Raw genomic sequence first — 9341 nt, 5'->3', positions numbered from 1 at the left:
CCATTTTATGTTGTGCATAATTTTCGTGCAAGTTAAACTGTGCAAACTTTGATCAAGAATATAGATAATAATACAAACATCTACCATGTCAAATGCATATAATATGAAAATATATTGCATAACAATTCTAAAAATATTATTATTTTATTGTATATGTTTATATTTTTATCAATATAGATGATTAAACTTTACGAAGTTTGACTTTAATCAAAGATTATATGCAACATATTTTGGGCAGAAGGGAGTATAAGACCAGTCCCATATGTATTCGCCATCATCTCCGAGTTGGATTGGATCACTGCCTAGGCAGTGAATGCCCAAAAAATTGGCATTACTTCGACGCATTCATGGTTGACACTTGAACCCTGATAGGGTTTCAGCGCCGCCTCTGCTAACCATCTTCGCAAGATCTACCGCCGGTGGCCTTTTCTGCCGCTGGAGCGCGCGTACCCACGCTATGATGTGAGGTCTCCAGAGTCGTGGAAGCTCTTCAAAACTGAGCACGAAATTCGGGGCAACTCGTTCTTTGCAATTGAGCCGCTAAAATCTTGGTTTTACTCCGATGAAGAGATGATCGTCGACGATGAACCCAACACCACAAATTAGGACTTGGAGATGTGTTAGATATGGTGCTCTAGAGGCAAATAATAAAGAGTATTTATTATTATATATCAATAGTTTATAATAGTTTCGTAAAATACTATAATTGTATTAATCAGAAACATTGATACACGCATGATATTGTAAACAAACCACGGGTTCCTAGTGAGTATTCGCAAACTAGTTTATTGAGGTCAATCGATGATCGAGGTTTGCCGATCATGGACACACACGTCATTGACAATGGAGTCATGTCATTGAGTAAATGATATGATGAACATTCCCAATTATAAGTATTGTAACACGATCAAGTCATGAAGTTTATGTTGCGATATTTATGAAAGTGTATTAACCTACTCCTTAGACCGTGAGACCATATCTAATCACTATCACCGGCGGTTGCTTAGACATCATCAATCGTCAATGTGTTGCTCAGGTATTCCAATGGCATAGGTTGAGGTGTATGTGTCAGTAGCAGGATTTGTTCATCCGCGTGATAGAAGATACTAAGGTCCCAGTCAGTGAGATTACATCCAAATTGCAACACATGACTACGTCATAAGGATAGAATTGAACAAAACGAGTTAAATAGCCTTGTCGGCAATGAGATCGAACTAGGTATAATGATACCGATGATCAAGTCTCGGAAGAGTGCTAGTATCGAAGTAACAAAGGGAATAAGATTTTACGTAATTGTTCAAACGACGATCACATCTTCGTAGAATACATAGTGGTCATTATTGTTCTCCAGAACACCCTGGTGATCATTGATCGGAGATTGTCTCGATCATGTTTGTGTCATTCTCGAACCGTAGGGAAGCACACTTAAGGGTTCAACGAAACTTAATTTTTTTTTTGGATTCATTGGAAACACCGGAGAATATAGAAGTGAGAACCGGAAAGAGTTCTGGGAGAATTTGAAGGATGTTAAGAGTGGTTCGAGAGGTGTCTCGGATCATCGAGAATTAAATAATATGTATTATGAATTGATTAAGTGAATTAATATTAAATAAATATATATAATTAAAAATGTGCAGCCCACCTTAATTAAATGGGGCCCTCCCAGAGGGGAGCCCATTAAGGGGCCGGCCGACCCCCCACATGAGCTTTGTGGTGGGAGCCTCTAGGGTTTTGAGGGTAGGTGGGGCACATGGGCCCTTGGTGGCCCAGCCGGCCACTCCCCATATATAAGGAGGGCACACAATTCCCTCTCTTGGGAAGAGGAGAGCCCCTTTGGACGCCTCCTCTCTCTCTCGCATACGTGGTTGCTCGAAGAGATGCGCACGGAGGGAGTACTCCACCTAGTACGCGGGAGCGCTGCCAGGATCAGGATCTAGAAGATCTACTTCAATTCCGCACCTCCGTTGGAACGAAGACGGGAGCGTCCTTGAGCACTGTATCTGTGAGAAGATACGAGGTGCAGTACTTGCGGCACTGGACGTACGAGAGGACTTCATCACGATTCACGACCCTGAGGTCAGCGATGAGTACAACTATATCATCCATGTTGAATGTTAACCACTTTTGGTCTACGAGCGTACCGCGTACGTCACCGAAACCTTCTCCGTTACTGCATTACTTCTAGATAGATCTGGGCAACCAGGTTGCGTTAGTTGGAACTTTTTGTTTTCTGATACGAATCTCCAACAAGATGTATGTGCGCCTACTGGACATGGGCATCGTATCACCACCGCTTCCTCCCCCGCTAATGATGCTTGTTGAGGAGGAATGGTCAGGCCTAGCGGAGGCCATCCTGGCCTCCCAGATGGTGGCACCTGCGCCAACGCCCACACCGGCGTTGGTCATAAAGATTGAGTCGGACTCCTTAGTGCACCCACACACATATCGCTTACATATGGTGCTTAGAACGGTGCATTAAGAGTCGTTAGCCTTACCTCAAAAAAAAAAAAAAAAAAAGAGTCGTTAGCCTAGTAGCCATATTTTGCAATGAAAATTCAAGCGTTCCACGCCTCGATGCCAGGAAAATGACCATGAATTAGCCAAAACTGCAAGGATTTGATTCCTAGCGCTGGTGCATAAGCACCCCCGTGTGGGTGCTCATATTGATTAAGGTTTACTTCAATTTATTTAATGTTCTACTACTAGTTTTAAATTGCTAAGTATTTATATAATTATGTAAATTTGAAGTTGCAGGAAAGGCACAAAGTTTTGTGCATTCGGTGGTGGGTTAGGTGCACGTGGAGGCATGACTGCGTGGAGGACATGGGTTGAACTAAGGATGGCAATGGGTCTCCACAAACCAAGACGGCGAATAAGTTCGCATTCTTCCCCACATCTCGACGGCGACATCCATGGGTCGGAGGCGTAGATTCCTACCATCCTTCTTGGGTGGTGAGGCTAGGGTTTGCGGGGAACTTCGGCGAGGCGATGATGATGTTTCCATGCACTTTTGTTCCCCAGTCTCTCTCGTCTTCGTCGCGTCGATGCAACCTCCAGCACCGACGGGAAACTCGTGGTAAGTACTGTAGGCCTTTGCTGCATCTGTGGCGGCAAAGCTCGGAGTGCGGCGCTTCTGGAGCGAGATATGTGGTTGTTGGAAGGCGGCTCGACCCCTCTTCCTCGACTCTGTCGACAGAGGCAGTGCTGAGATCTGAGCGGCACTGGGATTCTTCCCGGCTGACGCTCCCCATCGGCAATGGTCCCGTTGTTCGTAGTGGCTACTTGTGTGGCTCACAAAGCAGGTCTGCTCTCGGCGACGTCTGGGCAGCGGCTGTTTTTCCGATCGTCATGTGGTAGTTTGCACAAGGACCTTCGAGGACGTCAATGTTTTTTTGTAGGGGTCTTTGTGCAATGTTTGCAGGACGCGTGTTCTCTGGGTCTTTCTGGATATCTCCCTGCGTGTGTTGTAATCCCTTTGACTAATTTTTTTTTTTTTTGAGAAACACAATACAAACACAGACGCTCACATACACGCGTATACACTCACCCAACGTCACCTCCCACTAAATGAATATCCGCTTTTATGAGACACACAGATGTCAAACCTAGGATTTGAACTCTGGTGGGCTGAAGGTACAACCACCCTCCTAACCACCCAAGCTCAGGTTGGTTCTTTTTGACTAATAACATATGGCATGCAGTGTTTCCTAAAAAAAAACCATGAATTTTTTTATCTATCAGAGGGTTGGGTACAGAAACTTTTATTTCCGCTATCTAAAATGGGTATAGGGGATTAAAAGGCCTCCCCATTGTATACTTATATATAAATATAAATTTGTATCCTATTTATATGTAATGTGTTGTAATATTGTGTCTAGTGTAGTATATTTTAATACTATTTAGCATATGATACTAGTTTGTTTATCATTTAATCGTATAGTCGTACTATGAATATTATTTATATTTCATCTGTCAAAAATGTAAAATCCTGAAAAATTTAGAAAAAGGATCATTTGAATTTAGTTTTTTTTATTGGGAAACCCGATCCAGCTCCGAACCCGATTGGGATGGGAAAAGTGTCTCCCCGATTACTAAATTTAATGGGGATAAACATTTCTGCCCTTCAATTATCTGAATACCATGGGGTACGCTCCGACGAGACACGGAAATACTGCGCGCAACGACGACCGGAGCAGCCCCCAATCAACCCGACGACCGCAAATGGGTCGGTCGATCCGGCGGCACGAACCAATTCATCTTAAGTAGTCCCTAGTAGGAAGTAGTAGGCCATTTCAGGATAGGAGCCAGCTTCTTTGCATCTGTAGACACCCCATGTTCACCAATGATGTATCCCAAATAGGCCAACTGGTTTTGAGCAAAAGAACATTTAGATTTATTCACCTTTAGCTGATGTTTTTTTTTGCAGGGGAAAAGGAGATTTTATTAAGCATCCAGAGCATTACAATCAGCCTCAACCGCCTCAGCGATTTCTAGCGGTAAGTTTTGCAACCACATAGTGGTCCTCTCTTGCACTCTTCCTATGAAAGCTAACCCATGGCTCACCATGTTTGCCACCCGGCTGACTTTCAAGACTCTTATCTCTCTTTCCCTAATTTTATCTCTAATGACTGTGATTCTCCTAGCGTATCTGGACATATTGGAGCTCCCCTCCGAGACCAAGCTTATTGCTTCCGCGCAATCCGTCTCCAAGATGAATGCTTCCGTCGACCACCGCAGGGCGAGCTCGAGACCTTCCTCCATGGCCTGCAATTCTGCATCCAAGGCATCCGCGCACCCTTTTAAACATCTGCAAGCTGCAAAGATAACAGCGCCATCAGTATCTCTAAGCACCATGCCCGCACCGGCGTGTCCGTCCGAGGAGAAGGCTCCATCCACATTCAGCTTATGCATACCGCTCTCCGGCGGCCTCCATTGTTGCTTGATTGGGGGCTTCATCTTTGGCATGGTACAATTTGTGAAACCCTTACCCACATCAATCACTTGCTTGCCTTTCGGATCGGTAGTAGTCGGGTGTTGTTTAATGAGCAGCAGGGAATTCATGTAGCTCATAAGAAATCTTTTTGAAGCTTCCACCGGGGCTGGTTTTTTGTTGTGTGTGATCTCATTATGGTTATGCCAGGTGCGCCACAAGGTCATCATGAATGCTGCCCTCTGGTTCACGTTTGATTTGTTGAGTGCATGCAAGAACCAGTCCTGATTGTGTTCGAAGAGATGCTCAGCTGCCGGTACATTAGAACCTTTAGCTGATGTTAGTTCCAAGGTATTACATGGTTACGCTTACTAAAGACTTGATGCTTCGTCCGTACATTAGAGAAGCTCACATGTTGGAGGGCGAATGGTTTGAGGTACCAATATTCCTTATCATTGAAGTCCCCAACAACGGAAGGGACAAATCTCTCTGGAGAACCTGAAAGAAATTTCTGGTATCACTTACATCCTCTGTTCAAGACGTTTTAGCAGGCTTAATTGGCATGCTAAAAAGTCTTATAAAATGGAAAGAAGGGAGTACATCCCAAAACACCTGAAGCACCCCACATTTGAAGTGTCACTTATCCGGCAATAATGCGGCATTATCTAACACAAAGATGGGCATATTTACCAAAACACCCACACATACATTTCACAAAGGTCCAAGCTTCTAGTCAGAAACACTAAGCTTTACAACGATGCCAAGCTCACCGAGGTACATATTACAGCGTAGATACAAACATTAAGTACATCACACAGATTTATTGGATTGATGGATTCGCTGGCCGAGCACTCAAAGTTCATAGGCCGGGAACCTAGATTCATAGGGATTAACCATGTCTAAAAGGAGGTATGCCATTCCAGCCTTTCCTTCAAACAATGAGAATGGACGTTCACCACCATGCATGGCCTCCTCGGCTATTAATCGATCAGCATTTTCAAGCAGAAAGCAAGCAAAAGCCTTAGCCCGGTAGAGGTACTCGACATTGCCAGTTAGCCTGTAGAGCGAGAGGAATACATAGGCATTCCCGCTCACACCATGGCATATTCCGACTCGCTTGAGAAGACCACGGTTCCATACAACTTCGGCAGCCTCTGCGGCTGACTGCTTGAAGTGATCGTCCTGGAAGACCTGAAACACAAATGTTGGTTTATCGTTGCGACCGAATATGCTGAAGTTAATATTTCGTGGACATGGTTGCATGGCAAATGGCAACTCATCAGTCTTCAGCATAAACACTTGTGCTGAAGCATGAGCTGACACTTGCCTATGTCAACATGCACGAACAAACTTCCCAGATGGGTATGCATATATGCTACAAATATGATGCATAAACACAATGAAATATATGAGAGAGCAACTCTGAACAGATGCAGCGATACCTGATATGCTTTAACCAGCGTAAGAGCAACACCAGGGGCACCATGGCACCAGTGCACCAGGCGATCAGATTCACTGTCTTCACTGGAGGGATAGTTTCCACTAGGAAATCTGTTACTGATCATGTAGCGCAGAGTATTCTTCACGTCATCCTGCTCATCCAGCTTCAGTTCAGTGTGCATGAGGACATGCATAATTCCAGCAAGTCCATGGGCAGCACCCCAGTACTTCTTCCCATGCCACTCATACATCAGCGGGCAGCTCCCCTTATTCGACAGCTTCCTTCCCTCCTTAATGATGTCCTTCGCCACAGAAGTCTGCATAGTTGCAGTGGTTTTGCACAGCTATTAGATAAGCAGTACCTTTCATATAGATCTACAGAAACAAATACTGTGAAAAGGATGAACATGATCACTGGGATCAACATACAATGTGTTCGGTGGGAATCGTCTTGTCACTGAGATGCTCGTTCAAGAACAAACAAGCCCACAAATATCCCGCCCTTCCATACAGCAACTCATTTGGAACTTTCTCTGTGACGGTTATCTATAAAATGAACAATATGTAAGAAAATTCTGCCCACAACATTGGGAATACAAGTAGTACTACCGCCCGATGTTCTACAACCATGTAGAACAGTAGGGCATTGCCAATAGAAGCTAACATGCTGATTCTAGAACCGAAACTACACTTAATAGAAGCCTCACCTCATCAAACGAGCTCAGGTAGTGGGTGAGCAACAGCTGGTCATTGCAGTGCTTGGCGATCACGGCTCCGAGAGCGCAGACGCCGGCCCTCCCGCATATGAAAGTCAAGAACCTGCACCTTTTACCCATGAGACCAGCTCATATCAATTTAACATCGACCGGAACAATCTAGCCAAGAGTAGCGCGAAAGGGAGACAAGAAACTTGCGGCAGGCCACTTGACGCGGCGTCGCAGGCTCGGACGATGTCACCGGCGAGGGCGAGATCCCGGCGGTCGCCGGTGACCTGGAAGGACTTGAAGAGGAGGAGCGCCGTCCCGAGCGCGCCCGTGTAGAGCGTGTAGTCCGTCACCTGGCCCCCCGTCCTGGTCCATGTCTCTGCCACGACCTGCTTGCAGGACACAGTCAATCAGTCGAGCACCTCGCGCGCGCGCGCGCCACGGAATCAAACCATATAAGAAGGCAATACGGCGTGACGTACCTTGTCTTTGAGCCGAAGGGCGGCGTGGAGGATCCGGTGGGAGAGCTTAGGGTAGGGGAGGGAGAGCAGGCCGCGGAGGCCGGCGGCGGGAGGGTCGCCGCCGTCGGGGGCCTCGGCGACGAAGTCGGGGAGGTCGTTGGGGAAGAAGCGGTCGGCCATGGATGCTGCCCCACCCTGCGCGCGTCGCCGCTTCGTGGCGTGGGGGGAGGAGGAGGAAGTCTCGCCGTGCGGTGGCTTTCGGTCTCGGTCGTGGAGGCCTCCCACCTTCTCGCCATTGCCATTTCCCATGTTTTCTCTTGCTGAGCTCTTCGGCGACGCTGGCACGTCTGTCGTGAGCTCGTACACGTGGAGACAGGAATACTTGCCGAGTTTATACTTCATTTACAAAAGTATACGTCTGTCATTTTCTTCTGGCGACTAGCCGCTCACCGCCTCGAATGTCAGGTGCAGACCTGCAGTCCAACATTTGCAAGAACAAATTTACAAAAGTAAATTCCACCTTTAAACTTATTATTTATATTTTTGTGACAGTTTATACTTCATTTAAATTGTATGCCACGTTTCCCCAAAATTATAACGGTGTGTCATCTTTTGTCCCATTTAATCATTTTCATGATGATAGCTTGAATTTTATTGATAATCAATACCATATATATTTATAGTAAGAAAAAATAATACCATGATAGAGATGCATGAGCTGCATTCAACGATTGTAAAAAATGAATTCTAAAAGAAACAGGCAAATTTTCGGGAATGATATTTTGGCACGTGGGAGCATATGCTCCCTTTATTTTAAAATGCATGTTACATACATTTTGAAATTTTAAAAAATTGAAACGAAAAATTTGAACGTACATCTTCACGTGCTACGCGCTCACAAAGTTGTTTCATAAAAATCCGACTTGTCGTGTGACGTGTGTAAAAAAGACAAAATTCAATGCTGAAAATAAGGCTTTTCAGGAGATAAATTTTCTCTTTTTTACACAGACAACAAAACATATTGGTTCCTCGCGAAACTTGACGAACGTACGTATATTGTGGAGATGTACATGTAGAATTTTTTGTCAAAATTTTTCGACATTTCGAAATATAACTTTTTGACAGAGGGAGCATATGCACCCGGGAGCCGAATTGAATTTCCGCAAATTTTCGAGTTCTTCTTTTTTTGATTACACAATTATTTACTTTTGTGAAGGCAACCGAAGGAAAAAATAATATAGATATCAAACCTCACAGCTGTACATGCCAACAAATCTTCCCCCATAATTTTAATGTGAGTCGCAATGTCAAGGCTACACGCATGTGCGTTAAGCGTTAAAGTAGTCAATCGTTGTCAAGTGTACCAACATCAGTATGCCAATGAAAAATAACCGGACAACCTGATCGAAGTAGCTGGGGAGCCGGGAGTACAAATTGTTACCAGGATAAATATTGCAAGGACAATCCTCCTCCCGACAACCATGTGAAAAGATCTAAATCGCTCGGACGAAGCAAAATCTAAAGGCCCACAGCCAGAGAATTATAATCTTCGAACACCATTATTGATATCGGAAAGGATATCTCGACATGGAGCAAAGGCCAGACATCATATATTGTATACAGTGTCATCTTCTTTGAAGAGAAAAGGACCGATTCATCGTCAACAAACCCACTGAAAACTTTAGTCGAAACACCTTTGTCGGCTGAAATCTTCGAGATCTACTTGCCCTCTACTTCTTACGAAACTCAAGTCTACAATCTGTAGGCATTGATAAGTTAATATCTTGTCAGCTACCAAAACCAAAC

At 44.8% G+C, this 9341-nt stretch overlaps 1 protein-coding gene across 2 annotated transcripts; it reads right to left on the bottom strand.

Annotated features, from left to right (window-relative positions):
• Positions 1–5547: 5547 nt before the first annotated feature.
• On the bottom strand, positions 5548–7780 carry LOC124649467 (lanC-like protein GCL2). 2 transcript variants are annotated; one of them, XM_047189093.1, is made up of 6 exons: positions 7557–7780; positions 7285–7463; positions 7078–7189; positions 6800–6916; positions 6373–6687; positions 5548–6121 (listed from the first exon to the last, which is right to left on the bottom strand). In XM_047189093.1, the coding sequence occupies exons 1-6, from the start codon at positions 7713–7715 to the stop codon at positions 5783–5785; spliced, it is 1221 nt and encodes a 406-aa protein (XP_047045049.1). In that variant the 5' UTR covers positions 7716–7780; the 3' UTR covers positions 5548–5782. The 2 variants fall into 2 exon arrangements, with proteins under 2 accessions (XP_047045049.1, XP_047045048.1); XM_047189092.1 differs by having other exon boundaries at positions 7078–7195; positions 7557–7715.
• Between the last annotated feature and the right edge of the window lie 1561 nt (positions 7781–9341).

Source organism: Lolium rigidum, chromosome 4, assembly GCF_022539505.1.
Source record: "Lolium rigidum isolate FL_2022 chromosome 4, APGP_CSIRO_Lrig_0.1, whole genome shotgun sequence".
Taxonomy (NCBI): Eukaryota; Viridiplantae; Streptophyta; class Magnoliopsida; order Poales; family Poaceae; genus Lolium; species Lolium rigidum.
This window is presented reverse-complemented; position numbering and strand designations above follow the sequence as displayed.

Bases quoted from the DNA above. Each gene is read 5' to 3' on its own strand.
- LOC124649467 (XM_047189092.1), bottom strand. From the start codon at position 7,715: ATGGCCGACCGCTTCTTCCCCAACGACCTCCCCGACTTCGTCGCCGAG. The intron at 7,464-7,556 runs GTACGTCACGCC...TCCTGCAAGCAG, and splicing joins CCCTTCGGCTCAAAGACAAG to GTCGTGGCAGAGACATGGAC. The intron at 6,122-6,372 runs GTATCGCTGCAT...TTTGTGTTTCAG, and splicing joins CGCTGGTTAAAGCATATCAG to GTCTTCCAGGACGATCACTT.